Here is an 18186-nt window from a genome sequence, read left to right as displayed (position 1 = left end):
TTAATACAAAAATGTACAGTAAAAAAAGAAAAAAAAACTGCAACTGTCTTTCAAAAAAGCAATCCAAGGCACACGGTAGGTTTTATGTGTAATTAAGATGCTTTTAATTTACATGGCAGAACACATTTTTTTAAAAGTCAATGTAGATATCATGTGCCTTAAAACTTTGGCCCGATCTCAGCTGTGACTCGAGTGAAAAAAGTTTGACAACTGCTGCTCCACATCAACCCCTTACTGCTCCCTAAAGATGTGGGCTTTGTTATCCTATCAGATTATTACTGCCGCCAAGGAGGTTATGTGATCAGGTGGGTTTGTTCATGGTTGGTTAGTTCATTTGTTTGTTCGCAACATAACTCAAAAAGTCATGGACAGATTTTGATGAAATTTTCAGGACATGTCAGAAATGGCATAAGGAAGAACTGATTAGATTTTGGGAGTGATCTGGATCACCGTCTGGACCCAGGAATTTTTTAAAGGATTCTGTAGTATTGGGAGATAGGGCTAATGGTGGAGGTCTGCGCTGTTACTACTTTACACCAGGAGATGGCGGACATGAGTAACTTCAATCCCAGCAGCATTTGTGGGTGTGTTTCTATTCAAAGTTTTGGAGTTTATAGAGTTTGAAAGACGCACTCCCGGTCGAGGAGACGAGTCAGAGCGTAACAGAGAGAAAGACAGCAAAATGTAGAGAGAATACTCACAATGCTGGGAGGAATAGAGGAATATTCAACCTCTGCCATGACTTCCAGTCGTCCAGTGAGACCATGGGTGAGACTGTCAGTGCATCTGTTGGCACCCATAGCAAAGCCAATGCTTTGCCTCACCATGTTTTCCACCCCATCGGGGGAGGGAGTAATCGGCGAATGCTGTGGTGGGAGGCACATGGGGGCGGATCCAGGACTTTTTTAAAGGATTCTTCACTATTGGGAGGTAGGGCTAATGGTGGAGGTCTGCGCTCTCCGAGTGCTTTTCTAGTTTTCCAAAGTCCCTGGAAATATGCAAGGACATCCAGAGCTCTACCAGGGTTGTGTCAGTCCTCCCTCCTGCCTGATTGTGGTCTCACATGGCATTACTCACCACATCTACGCCTTAATTCTGATGTTCTAAAAGCTCTACACCAGTGATGCTCAGCATGAGGCTCTGGAGCCACATGTGGCTCTTCTGTGATGATTTTTGGCTATTTTTATGTCTAAGTTTTAAATATTATTCCCCCAGAACCCCTAAAAAAAAGGAGAAACTTTTTGCCATTCTCACCATTTTTGCCAATTTCCATCCATTTAAGCTATCTTTAGCCATTAAACACCCCTTTTGTCCATTTTTTTGGTCCATTTTTCAAATTCTTTTTCTCACCTTTTCCCTATTATTTCCACTTTCTTCCAATTTTTTGCCCTTTTACACCATTTTTTTTGCAACTTTTTGCCGATTTTAGGTTCCTTTTGCCATTAAAGACCCCTTTCTGCCTCTTTTTTTTTTTTTGCCAATTTTTGCAACTTCTTTTGACACTTTATCCCATTTTTGCCACTTCTTTTTTTTTTTTTACCTTTTTTTTCACTTTTTGTCCAAATAATAAAATAAAACCTTTTGCCATTAAATACCACCTGTTTCTTTCTTTACCAAAATTTTGCCTCGTCTGTTTGCCACTTTTTTCCAGTTTATCCATTTTCTCCATTTTTTGCCACATTTTGCCGATTTAAGTTACCTTTTGCCAATACATACCACTTGTTTCCTATTTTTTTTGCCTATTTTTGCCAACCTTGACTACTTTTTTCCCATTTCAGTCACTTTTCATTATATTTTGCCATGTTTTTGCCATTTTTGGACCTTTTTTTTGCCACCTGTAACTCATTTTTTGTGACTTCTCACCCATTTTTTTTAACTTTCTGACAAGTTTTCACTCTTTCTCCCCATTTTCACCCATTTTTGCTACATTTCAACCATTTTTGCCACCTTTCACTTATTTTTATTGCTACTTCAAGCTGTTTTTGCCACTTTCCACTGCTTAGATTTTGGCTTTTGCAAAGGTATTTTTCAGCATTGTGGCTCTTTGGTTGAGCAGGGTTGAGTAACACTGCTCTAAATACTGTAGATATTACAAAGGTTGCCTACTATAGCCTGCTATTTGGGAGAATATGAGGAAAAAGCCCCCAACTCCCCAGCTTCACCAGCATTCCATCCTCTACCTTTGAAGATGTCACCTTTTAAAGTTTATAAAACATTCCATTCTTGCCTTTTGCATGCATGCTATATTTTAATACTGTTATTGATTAGCTACATGGGTAGGGGCCTCATACTTGTCCTTGTGAGCCCTGGCCTGCAGCAGTCGAGGCAAGAAACAGTGTTTAAAGGAGCTGTCTTCAAACTTTACACTGGCCTCCATGGGCATGCCTCTATGGCTCAGTGAGTGATAGATGAGGTCCTGATCGTCAAAGGTTATCATTGGGATTTATTTTCGGCCATCACAGACTGGATGCATGGTGTCTGCATCATGGTAGCGTCATGGTTTGGTTTTCATTTCACCTGCAGGTTAATGAGTGAGAGCTTTCGGACCGTCTCTGTGAGCATTGTGTCGCACATGATAAGAATCTAGATCAGTTTTTCTCAAATGGTGTGGCAGGGCACACGTGTGCCTTAAGACAAGTCTAGGTGTGCCTTGGGAACCTAGACCTTTCTCTGGAAACCCCAGAGAATGGACCCTCCCCAGTTGTGATTTAGTGATGAGTATGTGTGTTGGATCAGTGGCATTGGTGCTAGCATCCTGGCTAACAGTTACATCATTTGGCAAGCTGTTATTGAGTTAAATTGGTGTTGACATTATCATTATTCATGCTACTTTTAACCAAGTTAACCAATTTTTCTACCCATTTTGCCTCTCATTTTGTCAACTTGAAACATTTTTTGCTGCTTTTTTGCAATTTTTCAACTCTTTAAAAATACTTTTGACCCAGTTTTTGCAACTTTTTTGGAACTTTTTGCCACATTTAACCCATTTTTGCTGCCTTATTGGCAGTTTTTTCCTACTTTTGCTGTTATTTGGACATTTTCTGCCAATTTTTTCTTCCCTTTTTACTACATTTTATCAACTTTTTAATCACTTTTAAACCATTTTAACCACCTTTTTACAACATTTAACCCCTTTGTCCACTTGTAACCCATTTTGCAGCCTATTTGAAACTTTCAACATGTTTTGCCACTATTAACCAATTTTTTGGCCCCTTATGCAAATTGTTAACCATTTTAAATTTGTCTTGCCAACTTTTTACCCAATTTTGTCATGTTTTATCATCACTTTAACCAATTTTTGCCATCTTTCAGGCACCTTTTGCCCACTTTTGCCGCCCCCAGTTGTCTGGACCCCAGAAACCTCCCATTTATCCCCCCTTATGGCCCACCTTGACTGTTCTGTTATTTAAAATGTCTATTTTGTATTGATATGAATATGGTGTGCCTTGAGATTTAGGCTTAACCTTAGGTGGCCTTGGGTGAAAAAGTTTGAAAACCACTGATCTAGAGAATAGAGGGCTCGCCTGCCAGAACAGACAGGACAATGATAAATACAGAGCTATATTTACTTGTGATATGTCCACACTGGTAGAATACAACCTGATAGAGCTCACAGAAACCTTTCTGACTAATAAAGTTATTCTCTAAACTTTAACTGCTGCTGGAGCTGTCTTCATTTTTGTCACAGCTGTTTTTAAATACCTGGGAGACCGTTTGACTGTATTAATAACAGGTCACACCATTATGACTGTTAGATGTGGAGTTTGTTGTCAGTAAAGTATGAAATAATCTGAATGATTGTTAAAATCTCTAATATCTGACGTCATCCTCTAACCGGCCTCCTCTCAGCCTGTCCAGCGGTGACAGATTCAGCATATCTGAGGAGTGAAGCTTCGATAAACTACCAGCTGATCTCACTGAGTCAAAAAGCTAACGAGACAGTTAGCATTACGGCTAACATATGCTGTCAGCCTGGCCTTCATCGCGGTCTCATCGCTGTGGTCGTCAGGAGCCTCTTCCATATGTGTGAGTTTGTGTGTGAGAGTGGTAGCTGTGGGGTCAGCTGTGTTTTGACAGCGCTCGCTGACACTCAGTAATTGGTTTCCTTTTCCTGCAGAAAAACCAATTTGAAGAGCCAATCAATTTAAATTCTGCTCAGAGCCGCTTTAACCCCTCGCTGGCTGACAGATAACACGCCGATAATCTGCTCCAAAACACAGGCTGATACACAAAAACACAGGCTGGTCTTTGTTTCTGAGGGGAAACACTAATCTCCACTTCCTCTGAGAAATTTAAAACAGGATGATAACAGGTAAAATGTTCAGGAGCAAATTTAAACCAAACCTGAAGGAACCTGGGACAAGAAAACTCATTTTCTCTCAAGCTTCTGGCTTTTTTTTTTTTGTTTAAACAATGTTGGCGCTGAAGTTTAAAAAACACGAGGTATAACATAAAATCAGCAAACTTCATCACTCTATCATTAAAAAAACACATTTATACCAACAATCTTTCCCTGATGGTCCTTTGCTGGCAACTGTAGGAAAAACAAGGTTGCCAGTTTCACCCACGTTTCCAAAAGTTGACAGCTGTGGTCTTCAGTTTGCCTCTGAATATGTAACCTTTCAATGCCTATAAAACATTCCAGCCATGCCTTTCATCCTTCAGTGGTTAGATAACATTCCTTCCTTTCTGTTGAAGATGATGTCTTCCCCTCAAGTTTATGAAACATTCCTGCCTTGCTGTTGATGATGATGTCGTACTCTGAGGTTTATAAAACATTCCTTCCTTGCTGATGAAGATGGTGTCATCCTTTGATGTTTGTCAAACATTCCTCCTTTGCTGATGAAGATGATGTCATACTCTGAAGTTGATAAAACATTCCTTCCTTGGTGATGAAGATGATGTCATTCTCTGAGGTTTATAAAACATTCCTTCCTTGCTGTTGAAGATGATGTCTTCCCCTCAAGTTTATGAAACATTCCTTCTTTGCTGATGAAGATGATGTCATACTCTGAAGTTGATAAAACATTCCTGCCTTGCTGTTGATGATGATGTCATACTCTGAGGTTTATAAAACATTCTTTCCTTGCTGATGAAGATGATGTCATCCTTTGATGTTTGTCAAACATTCCTCCTTTGCTGATGAAGATGATGTCATACTCTGAGGTTTATAAAACATTCCTTCCTTGCTGTTGAAGATGATGTCTTCCCCTCAAGTTTATGAAACATTCCTTCTTTGCTGATGAAGATGATGTCATACTCTGAAGTTGATAAAACATTCCTGCCTTGCTGTTGATGATGATGTCATACTCTGAGGTTTATAAAACATTCTTTCCTTGCTGATGAAGATGATGTCATCCTTTGATGTTTGTCAAACATTCCTTCTTTGCTGATGAAGATGATGTCATACTCTGAAGTTGATAAAACATTCCTTCCTTGGTGATGAAGATGATGTCATTCTTTTATGTGTGATTGTGATTGATACATTTGAAGTCTTTTATTCATGTTTTGACGATCCCTTATTACAGTGACTATTAAAATATTATTTTATTTATGAGAACAATTCCGTCATCTGCCTGTTTTTCATGTTATCAGGTCTTTTACATAGACGACTTCTCACCTATCACAGTTGTCTCTGTTGTGGGACGAGCCAATCAGAAATGGCCTCCTGCCCCTGTATTCCTAGTAATGACTCAGACAGCACTGAGCTGTTGTTGGACTGGTAAAGTTGCTATTATTGATTTTTCTCTGATTTCTGTGGCTCTTTAATGTGACTCTAAACTTTAATGTCCTGAACACGTTCTTTCATATTTCAGGCTAAATTTCCAGAGGCTGATTCTCTCGGTAAACACGTCCAATCATCAAACACGCCACCACGGCTCCGTTAGCACATACAGTAAAAGACTGGAGCACAGGCAGCTGTGTTTGACCGCCGGCTGAGCCTGTGAAGAAGGAAACACATCATTTAACCAAACTGGTGGACTGAGAAATATCCCTGATGTTTAAGGACTCCAGGCTCTCACTGTTTATTTCTGCTGCTCTCACTCTTTAGAACAAACTCTGATAAACTTAGACCATGGTTTTATTAACGCTGATCAGTCAGTGAAAAGCAGGGTCAATGTGGTACCAAAATAAGAAAATGATAGAGCATAGTAAAATTCCACTATTCTGCATTTAAAACTGTTCTTGTATAATTTTGGATGTTTCTCCTGTCTTGAACTAAGGGTAATTAGCTTTCAGTTTAAAAACACCCTGTTTTTATAGGTGTTTGAAGGTTCACATAAACTTAACCACAGAAAAAGAACTTCTTATGGATTTAAAGGAAATATGTGAACAGTAAAATGTAAATGGTTGCTAAAACATGTTTCAGATGGTCATTTACCTGTCCACTGAGCTGTCTGTGAGTTTGTTTGTTTTTTGTTTGTTTTTTTTTTTTTACTAAATTGAGACATTAAGGTGCAGTGGTGGACTTAATATTTCTACATCTCTATGCATGCAGAGACACACTGATGTTGCTTAACCATGTTGGTTAAAGTGAAAGTAAATTATGCTAATTGTGGCTCATATTTAATCACGATTAATCCGGTTAATCTTCACATGGCATCTATCTATCTATCTATCTATCTATCTATCTATCTATCTATCTATCTATCTATCTATCTATAACTATATATGTATATGTATATAAATATATATATATACATAGATATATAGATATATCTTTATAGATATATCTATATATCTATATATCTCTTTATATATATATATGTGTGTATATATATATATGTGTGTGTGTATATATATATGTGCATATATATATATATATATATATATATAGATAGATAGATAGATAGATAGATTTATATATATATATAGATATATATTTATTTATTTATTTATGGTAATGCAACTATAATGATATCAAAATATTTAATATTAAGATTTTTTACACTTAGAATATCCCTCTTTGTTGTCCTTTTTACTGTTGTTTTTCATACTTTTATTATCATAATATCCTGGTTTCACTATTATAAGCACAATTGTATTTCTAAAAATGACATTTTGCTTTATTAATTGCATAAAAAGGTACTGTTGTCTTGGGATGGGCCGATGTGAGGATTAGCAGTGTTACTCACACTGTCTGTCTGAAGTCTTGTTTTCAGCCCTGCTGTTAGGCTCATATCTGAATAAATAAATCATAAAGTGCTGCTTATGATCTCCTGATCCAGTTTAGAAACATAGGGGAGTTTTGACTCAACAGTGTCATTCACTGCTGGTTTGGATGACACAGATAAGCCTGGTGAGCCTAGCTGTTGCTACTGCTAATAGCCTAGTGTCATGTCTTCCTGAAGACGGGTGTTGCTGCAGTGTTTTACCTCGTTTACTGCACAGTTTCATGGCTCATATCCAACTCCTGACATTCTGGAGAAACCTTGCTGGTAGTAGACAGACATTATGAACCATATTAATCCGACTTGTTTTGATGTCAAGTTGCCATCTGTTGGATTTGTTTGTCAACTGGACCATGGAGGATGTCTATGGTATTTTAAAACTGCTGTCACAGCATTAATGTCTGTGTCAGTTCTGTAAAATCTGCATGGTATTGCCTAGTTTTTTTTTTGTTTGTTTGTTTGTTTGTTTTTGCACAAAGCCAAGCAAATGTTGATTCTGGATTTTCAAACCCAAATAGCTCCACCCACTCTCAGACTATGGGCATTTAAAAGTGTGTTGAATGATGGTACTGATGTGAGCACAGACCAGAGGAGAAGAGGAAGAGGAGACATGGAAAAAAATAAACGTTTGGGCTGTGAAAACATCCTAAATGTATCTCTCTCTCTCTCTCTCTCTCTCTCTCTCTCTCTCTCTCTCTCTCTCTGAGCAGACGTTTTCCAGTCTCCTTTTATTCACAAATGGAGAACTCTTTAATCCGTCCTGGCACTGAGGGGCAAATGTAAAATACCCCGGTGTTAGAAATCCCCAAACAGACCGATCTCCCCCGTCCATCTGCTGCTGGTCCACTTTAAAGGAAGAGAGAGAGTGCCGTTATTCTCTCTCTCTCCTCCATGGCCATCACTCTGACTCTCTCCCTATCTTCAGAGCTCTTATGGGCCTGTCACTCACCTGGGGGAGGAGCAGGGGGGCTGAAGGAGATATGTTGAAGAGAAGAGGGAGACGGGGGAGACTGGAGGTGAAAGAGAGATAAAGGTAGAGGGATGCAGTGGTGTGGTTGAGTGGCATTTAATGATGAGGTCATCAGGACAGGACGAGTCAGAGCTCAGAGGTTAACATGAGCGAGTCCAAACAGCGCTCAGAGATGTACGGCAGGATGTTTAGAGGACGGGATAGAGGGGCAGGGGCTAAATAAACATGCTGCTCCATCTGTGAGAGTAAATATAGATACATGACTGTAAATGCCTTTATTCTGAGAGGAACAGACAGAAGAACAGCACAGAAACAGCTGGATCAGGGAAGGACACAGGAGCCACATGTGGTCCCCTTCCTCTTTCACGGTCGTCATGATTCAATTTCAGAAATCAGTAAATCATGAACACGTAGATACACAAAAGAACCAAACACATTTACATAAACAATAAGAAGAAATATTTTTTTAATAATCTTATTTAACAGGTTAATGTTTGTTCAAAATAAGTAGATGTTTCTGTAGAGCTGAAGGGAGAGACATTCTGAGATTAAACACAGAACTCTGAGATCAAAGTCAGCATTCTGAGATCAAAGTCAGCATTCTGAGATCAAAGTCAGCATTCTGAGATCAAAGTCAGCATTCTGAGATAAAAGACAGATTCTGAGATCAAAGTCAGATTCTGAGATCAAAGTTAGAATTCTGAGATTAAGTCAGAATTCTAATGTCAAAGTTAAAATTCTGACATTAACATCAGATGTTTAAGATTAAGGTCAGAATTATTTGTTCAATACAGAATTCTCAGATGAAGGTTAGAATCTGAGATTAAAGACGGATTTTTGAATTTGCTGAATTCAACAAACCCAGGTATTTTATGAACTGTGTCTTCTTGTTCGCCCCCCACAGAGGGAAGTCTTCCTGCTGTTGGCCTGTCAGTGTGTTGTTGGGTTTGAGGATCCACAGGGATCTGTGCTGGGTCCACTGATGTTTCACTCTATCTGACTTCGCTGGACTAAATCTGACATCTGAAAAAGGCTCTGAGGAGTCAATTAGTCTTTAAGACTCAAACGTCAAACATGGACGTTTTAAAGGTTTATAGAAACATGGCGTATGCAAACAGGAGGATCTTGGGCGAATCAGGACGTTAAGTTGATCTTATTCCTGTAGGTGTGAGGGATGACGTTTTAAAGATGCTTCACAGTTAGCATCCATGTTTAGTACAGCACGTACGGAAATTTCACTGCTGTTTGTTACCTCGGAGCGTTTCTGTTGTTTTATACACCAGGATGCCTTCTTATTCACAGATGTCTGGAGGAAAAAGCACACTAACTAACAAACACAAGCAGGGTTATAGAGGGCTGTCAGTGAATCACGGTGAGCCCTGTGCTGCTGCAGACACGCTCCTGTTTGACCCTCTAAGTGACTGCAGAGCTGCTCAACTGAAACTCTATTACAGCTCTCTGCAGCCTGCATCCATCAGCACACTCACAGCTACGCACACACACATACACACAAACATTCAAACACCGCCACGCCGGATCATGAAGAGCTGCAGCCTGATCAGATGGTGGCGGTGTGACCGCTTCCATGCCGTTCACGTACACGTGTTGTGTTGATGTGTGAGTTGGGGTGTTGTTGACACTGTGACGGCGGTTGAAGCTGTTTTTAAAGTGAGGCAAGTCATGTGATCATAAGAATATATCAGTTCTATCATATTCATCCAATCAACACTTCTGAATGGTACTTGAAGTGATAAATCTACTACCAAACGACCATCTGCAGATCTGACATCTGCTAACATCACCCACAAACAACAGGTTTATTAACATGAAGCTTAAAAAGAAACTTTTCTCCGTTAGACTGAGATGATCAGGGTTATAATTAACTGATCACAGATCTAGAGAGATCTAGATGTACACATAAAATCCAGTTTAAAGTTAAATCTGTGTTTCGAACCGTAATCCAAATCTTCATCAGGAGGACAGCTGGACATGGCTGAAGTTTGAAGATGTTTGGCCTCTCTTCTCCTTCAGCTCTAATGTGGCTGAGGCCTCCTAGTGAACTGTTATTGTACTGAATTCTCCCCAGATTTCTACATGAGATTATTTTGTACCTAACAGGACTTAGGACAAAGTTTAGGAGCACTTTTCAGAGCTGAGAATCAAATGAGGAGGACAACTGTCCAGCATCAGCCGAAGCTGGAGTTAAGAGTTCATGCTACTCCCAGCAGGAGAGGAGTTTCTTTTTTGTTTTTCAATCAAAGGTTGCAGTTTTATTCTTATGATGTGAGACCATGAAATAATGCTGATGTTGGCTTTGTTGATATAACCAGAAAAAAAAAATCACAGTGAAAAGGAGAAATGAAGATGCGGAACAAGAACAAACAAAATATGAAAATGAATATGAACGTATGAATAATGACAGTTTTTATTCTGTTTCTGTTCAGGCCACAGATGGAGACGCAGGAACCTTTGGGGTCGTACGGTACTACTTCAGTGACGAACCTGACCAGTAAGAGACACGATCATACAATCACAAACATAATCAATCAATCACACAATGACAGACCAAATCAATCAATCATACAATCACAGACCACATCAATCATACAATCACAGACCAAATCATTCAATCACACAATCCCAGACCAACTCAATCAATCAGGCAATCACAGACCAAATTAATCAATCACAGACCAAATCATTCAATCACACAATCACAGGCCAAATCATTCAATCACACAATCCCAGACCAACTCAATCAATCACACAATCACAGACCACATCAGTCATACAATCACAGACCAAATCATTCAATCACACAATCCCAGACCAACTCAATCAATCACACAATCACAGACCACATCAGTCATACAATCACAGACCAAATCATTCAATCACACAGTCGCAGACCAACTCAATCAATCACGCAATCACAGACCAAATTAATCAATCACAGACCAAATCATTCAATCACACAATCACAGGCCAAATCATTCAATCACACAGTCGCAGACCAAATCAATCAATCACACGATCACAGACTAAATTAATCAATCACACAATCCCAGACCAACTCAATCAATCAGGCAATCACAGACCAAATTAATCAATCACAGACCAAATCATTCAATCACACAATCACAGGCCAAATCATTCAATCACACAATCCCAGACCAACTCAATCAATCACACAATCACAGACCACATCAGTCATACAATCACAGACCAAATCATTCAATCACACAGTCGCAGACCAACTCAATCAATCACGCAATCACAGACCAAATTAATCAATCACAGACCAAATCATTCAATCACACAATCACAGGCCAAATCATTCAATCACACAGTCGCAGACCAAATCAATCAATCACACGATCACAGACTAAATTAATCAATCACACAATCACAGACCAAATCAATCAATCACACAATTACAGACTAAAACAATGGTGAGGAGCCAGTTGACAGTTCCACCCACTTTTCAAAAATTGCCAACTACAGTCTACAATTTTACCAAAATGAAGGGAAAAAGGCCCCAATATCCCCAACTTCACCAACATTCCATCCTCTGTCTTTGAAGATGAGGTAATCCTTTAATGTCTATACAACATTCTGTCCTCTATCTTTGAAGATGATGTCATCCTTTAATGTTAACAAAACATTCTGTCCTCTGCCTTTGAAGAGGATGTCACCCTTTATATCTATTAAACATTCTGTCTTCTGCCTTTGAAGATAATGTCATCCTTTAATGTCTTTAAAACATTCTGTCCTCTGTCTTTGAAGATGATGTCATCCTTTAATGTCTCTAAAACATTCTGTCCTCAGCCTTTGAAGATGATGTCATCCTTTAATGTTAATAAACATGCCATCCTTTAAACAAATTTCGTTTCATACCTCCACCTACTACTTGATCAAAGTGAAAACCTTGTAAAACTAAAATAATTTAGTCCTATTAATCAATAATATTGATTAAGATTCAATGCATCTGATTAGATTCTTAGTTAACCAGTAGGACAGGATCATTCATTTGTTATGATTTTTATGTATTTGGGCTCTGGCTGTACTTCTGTTTTAGGTTTTATTTGTTTTATTATTGCTTTGGTACTAATCTGCTTTAGTCATTTATCTTTTGTAAGTTAATATATAATAGATTCTTTGCAGATGACGTTAGGCAGCAGCGGAGAGTTCCCTGGGGAGGACAGCAGTGATTTGCGCAGAGCAAAACTTTACCAAAAGGCCATGTTGGAACTGTTTATGACAAGCATTTAAATTGCAAAAATTAAAACAATCTTAATTCTTAATAAAAATAAGTGTCCCTAAAAATGTGAAATAAACACTTTTTTACATTTTTCAAAAGTCACTGAGAAACAGCTATGACATGAATTAAAAATCTTCTATCTAAAGCCTGGACGAGCCGCTCCTGTATAGTCCATTTTGTACTTTAGTATGTAGAAATGTTCTGATGATAACTGCAGCCTTCAGATCCATTTAGAGCTGTTAAGTTCTAACTTTCCTCTGTTCTCATTCATTCCTCATGGCTGTCCCCTACTTCCCCACCCCCCACAGACATTCAGGACTGAAAACAACCCCTATAAACAGTGATTTATTCTTTTCTGGTGAGAGAATTCCTCCTTGAGTTTACCTGTCTCCATCTCACCTGTCTGTCTCTGCAGGTTTTCATTGGACGAGGAGACGGGCTGGGTCATCCTGCGGGCTTCTTTGGACTACGAGCTGATGAGGCGTTTCACGCTGACCGTGCTGGCAAGGGACGGTGGTGGCGAGGAGACGACAGGAAGGATCCGTGTGAACGTGCTGGACGTGAACGACAACGCTCCGCTCTTCCAGAAGGAGGCGTACGTGGGTTCTCTGAGGGAGAATGAGCAGGCCGTGCAGCCGGTCGCTCGCATCAGGGTGAGAACGCTTACAGCCTGGTTTATACGTCTGTGTTGAATCTGAGATCAAATTTGATGTTACACGGTGAACCATCACAGAACTCTCAGTTTTCATTGTTTAGATGTGCTGTATGAGAGTATGTCTGTATCCAAAGGGGTGGCACCTCAGGGTATCTGGCCAGGACACTATTTCCAATGCACAGGTGTGGGTGTAAAAGGAGATGCAGCCCAAGCTTATGTTCGAACGGTTTATTGGTTCTTTAGTTGCAGCAATGCATGAAATATACAGCCTTTACTTTGGTTTGCTTGTAGTTTTACACATTTGTATGTGTACTTGAGTTTGTGTGTGTGGTTCTACAGCAGAAATAAAGGAGACATAAATTAGAAAATTAGAAACTAGAGTAGCAATAACTAGGGTCAAAGACCTGATAGAAATGCACATTGCTTAGCTTAGCTTAAATATAGCAACTAGTACGAACACCAAGCAATCAATAAACTATGCATCATGTGCCACTGTCATTCAGCTCACTAAATACAACATCTGCAGCACAGAAAGTAATCACACTAGAAACTGGAATAATCTTTGCACAAACAACTGAATAAATGCAGCGTTGCCACTCTAACAAGCTATGCTTGGGTTAATTGGCTCAAAAAGCTAGCACCATTATCAAGGTAGAAACACATCGAATACATTCACTTTAACTATGAAAATCTGCAAGTAACAGCAACATTGTAAACACAGAAACATGCATAAATGTAAACTCACGTGTCTCACGGAAACAATAAAGTCCGTCAAAACTTCCCTAATCCTTTCAAGCAACTCCAAACTCATCTGGGCTCCTCTCCATCACTCTCTGTCACTCTCCATGTGCTGCGAGAATGCTGCATTCAGGTGCGCTCGGACACAGGAGTTTCATGACCAATTTGGAGAAACTGACTCATAATGGCAGTTTGTTACATGTGTAGTTAGATTTTTGAGGAGGTAAACACCAGGCTACAAATGTAGGCTGCTGCTAAGGATCAGACATATGTGAACCTACAACAAACTGACACCAGATGGAATGGGACGCACGCCTTCCAGAAGGCTCATCTGTTGTCTGGTCAGTCCACAGAATATTTTCCCAGAAGTCTTGGGGATCATCAGGATGTTTTTAGTCAAACGAGACGAGCCTTTGTGTTGTCTTTTGTCAGCAGTTGTTTGGCCTTGGAAATCCCCCATGATGCCATTTTTGCCCAGTCTCTTTTCTATTGTTGAATCATGAACTCTGACCTTAGCTGAGTCAGTGAGGCCTGCAGGTCTTTAGATGTTGTTCTGGGTTCTTTTGAGACCTCCTGGATGTCATTAAATTTTATAAAACATACCATCCTTTCCTTTAAAGATGATGTCATCCTTTAAGGTTTATAACACTTTCTTAAGATGATGTCATCAAAGCTTTAAAGACATTCCATCCTCTGCCTTTGAAGATGATGCCGTTAAAGTTGATCAAAAAATCTCTCCTGGCCTTTGAATATGATGTCATCAAAGTTTATAAACATCCCATCCTCTGCTTTTGAAGATGATGCTTAAAGTTTTGTAATACATTCTATCCTTGCCTTTGAAGATGTCATCAAAGTCAATAAAACATTCCGTCATTGCCTTTATAGATGGTGTCATTAAATTTCATAAACATTCCATGCTTACCTTTATGTAATGTTTCATCAAAATTTATAAGACATCCCATCCTTGCCTTTAAAGATGCTGTCATCCTTTACAGTTTCTAAAACATTCCATCTTGGCTTTGTAGATGCTGTCATCAAAATGTAAAAAACATTTAATCTTTGCCTTTGAAGACGATGTTATCAAAGTTTATGGAACATTCCATCTTTCTTTTAAAAATGATGTCATCCTTTAACATTTATAAAACATTCCACCCTTGCCTTTATGGACTGTGTCATCTTCACTCCTTCCATACTAATATCTGAAAATTTCTCTGGTCCTGTTGAACTTAGAAAAATAAAAATAGGTGTTCCTTCTCACTGCTGGTTACACATCCATTCCTCTGACTTTAATCAGATATTTGGATTTATTGATCCATATGACCACACAGTAATCCTCTGATCCTTTGTTCCAGTCCTTCTATAGAGATCTACCCTACTATCAATAGACTACTATTTTGATGTTATTTTATCAACTCTTGGCAGCGTGTTTCCATTGAGAATATGCATCTTAATCCTTTAAAGTTATCATAGATGTATACCTAATATGTGGTGTAAACCTATAATGACTGTATTTGAGGCCCCTTAGAGCACAGGGCCCCAGGCAGTTAGCCACCTTTCCCTGATGCTAAAACCGCCTCTGGCTGTTGGCCAGCCTGTCAGAGACTCAATTAAAGAAGTTTCTGGAGAGAATCTTTCCCTGACTCATCAGTTTGGCCTTAAATCAAACAGTCCACATCCATGTGTCTGTGTGACAGCCTCAGTGAGGCGCTGTGCTGTCAGATGTGTGCTTGTGTTGATAATCAGGGGGTGTCATTGTGTTCATGTTGTGGATTAGAGTCTCTGTCCTCCGCTCGGCTGGTGTTCGTCCAGACCGCTCGTCTAACAGCCAGAAACATCCATCATCTGCAGCGGCACGCCAACACTGATGCACGTGCACGCACACATGCACGCTATCTCAGTGGTATTAGAGCTGTGTAATTCTGCTGGTCTTAATCAGCCTTTCGGATCCACAGGCCCCCCGCTGTGTTAACACGTTAAACATCTGGACCGCTGTCCTGTTTCTCTTTAAAATAATCTAAAGATTCTCTGACAAGGTTTTCACTCCTACAGCTTGTTTACTTTGTCCTGATTCAGATGATTAAATAATTATTATATTTTTTACTTTCTTGCCCTAATTCCCTGGTGTGATGATAGAGACCAACATTTGCTGTAAAGCTCACATTAAACACGCACAAACTAAACCGTCAGAGGCATTTTAGTCTTATTCAAATTACCATGCAGAGGTATAAAAGCTCAGTGCAACCAAAAAAACTGCTCAATTGATGTTTAAAGCAAAGAATATCCTGCTGGCAGGAAATCTTATTATTTATAAGCTTTTCATTTGCTCTTATTATTGATGTTTATGTTTGGTGGTGTGGCTGTCCTGGGATCCTCCTGCCCTTCCATGAGCTTACGCAGGAACAGCACACGTTCCTGCCTTTCCTGAGCCGACAAGGAAAGTCTGAGGCAGGAAGAGAAGCAGCAAAAAACCCAGAGCAGAGCAGGGCAGGCATTAGTGGCAACAGAATGCAATGGCGAAGTCAGAAGCAGAATAAAGGAGGAGCTGGGGTGGAGGAGAGTTGCAAAAAGGTGTTTTGCAGCAAAGATTACGCAGGCTAGAGCAGTTTAGATAATGTCACCTCCTCCTTCTGTTCCTGCAGGCCACTGACGAGGACTCTCCTCCTAACAACCTCCTGACCTACTCCATCACTGCCGCCTCAGCCGTCCCGGACTTCTTCAGCATCGTCATGGTAGAGGGATACGCAGGTACGCTCACCTACCAGGACATCGCTCACCTCATATCTGGTGTTTTTTCTCTAACTTATGTTTACATTTAGCAGAGAGGAACTATTTTTCTGAGCTTTCTGAATCTTGAAGTTTGTTCTTTGACTCATAAAACCCTTAAAACTATCTCCATTTATGTGTCAGAAATATGAAATACATAACTTTCACTGAGGTTGTCCTAATTTTTAACCCTCTGATACTTTTATGTATTTTTAGATGATATAGTGACAATGTAGTGTACATTTTTTTATTTATCCATCTGCATGATTATTTATCAATTCTTGTTATGGCCCCTCTCCCTCAGTGATCAGTGTAACCCGCCCCCTGGACTACGAGCAGGTTCCTAACGGGGTAATCCACCTCACCGTGATGGCGAGAGACGGAGGAAACCCCGCCCTCAACAGCACTGTACCCGTCATCGTGGAGGTGATTGTAAGTATGACAGTTACTCACTCTCACTCAGAAAGACTGAAGAAATATGGACAACATGATGCAGACAGGTACACTACATGGACAAAAATATTCGGCCATCTGACCATTCCACCAGCAGGGGCTTTGATAACATTATATTATATAAATCCATTTAATTTAATATGGAGTTGCCCCCTTTTGCAGCTCTAACAGCCTCCGCTCTTCATGGAAGGCTTTCCACAAGATTCTGGAGTGTTTCTGTGGGAATTTGTGCCTATTCATTCTGTAGAGCATTTATGAGGACAGGCACTGATATTGGACCAGAGGGTCTGGATCACAGTCTCCGTTCCCGTTCATCCCAAAGGTGCTAGATGGGGTTGAGGTCAGGGCTCTGTGTGGGCCAGTCAAGTTCTTCCACACTGAGCTCATCAGGCCATGTCTTTATAGTCCTTCTTTGTGCTCTGGAGCACAATCATTATGGAATAGAAAAGGGCCTTCTCCAAACTGTTGCCACAGTTAAAAGCATAGCATTGTCCAGAATGTCTTGGTATGCTGAAGCATTAAGATTGGCCTTCACTTGAGATAAGGGGCCTAGCCCAAAGTCTGAAAAACAGTCCCACAGTTCAGCTAGGCAGGTAACATTCTACTGGCATCTTCCAAAACCTGGTCTTGCCTTTATAGTTGATTTGTCAGGAGTCTTGTTGGCCGAGAGCACAGCTAGTCTCTGGGCATCTCAAATGTACATTAAAAACATAATGAAGGACTACAGGCTGCACCTCACCAGTTCCAACTATTTTCCTAAAGTTGTCAACTTTGACCTTCTTTTTGGCAAAAATGAAGATAAAAAGGGCCCAACACACCAAGCTTCAACAACTTTCTGCCCTCTGCCTTGATGATGTCATCCTTTAAAGTGTTAATAAGACTTTCGAAAGATGACATCATCCTTTAAAGTTAAAAACCTTCTACACTCTTCCTTTGATGATGTCATCCGTTATAGTCTTAATTAGACTTTGGAAAGATGACATCATCCTTTAAAGTAAAAAAAAAAAACATTCTATCCCCTGCCTTTGATGATGTCATCGTTTATTATATAAATTAGACTTTAGAAAGATGATTACAACTTTTAAATTAAAGAAAACATGCTACCCTGTTCCTTCGGTGATGTTATCCTTCAGAATTAAAAATAGCGTTCTATCCTCTGCCTTTGTTGATGTCA

At 39.7% G+C, this 18186-nt stretch overlaps 1 protein-coding gene across 1 annotated transcript in view; it reads left to right on the top strand.

Moving 5' to 3' along the window:
- The window catches only part of cdh23 (cadherin-related 23), a 311828-nt gene that overhangs the window by 199965 nt on the left and 93677 nt on the right, over window positions 1–18186 (top strand). The window contains exons 13-16 of the mRNA XM_041789179.1: window positions 10587–10651; window positions 12819–13056; window positions 16436–16541; window positions 16864–16991. Coding sequence (XP_041645113.1) covers window positions 10587–10651; window positions 12819–13056; window positions 16436–16541; window positions 16864–16991 — 537 coding nt within the window. The remainder of the gene's footprint in view (window positions 1–10586; window positions 10652–12818; window positions 13057–16435; window positions 16542–16863; window positions 16992–18186) is intronic.

The sequence above is a fragment of the Cheilinus undulatus genome, linkage group 6, assembly GCF_018320785.1.
Source record: "Cheilinus undulatus linkage group 6, ASM1832078v1, whole genome shotgun sequence".
Lineage (NCBI taxonomy): Eukaryota > Metazoa > Chordata > Actinopteri > Labriformes > Labridae > Cheilinus > Cheilinus undulatus.
This window is presented reverse-complemented; position numbering and strand designations above follow the sequence as displayed.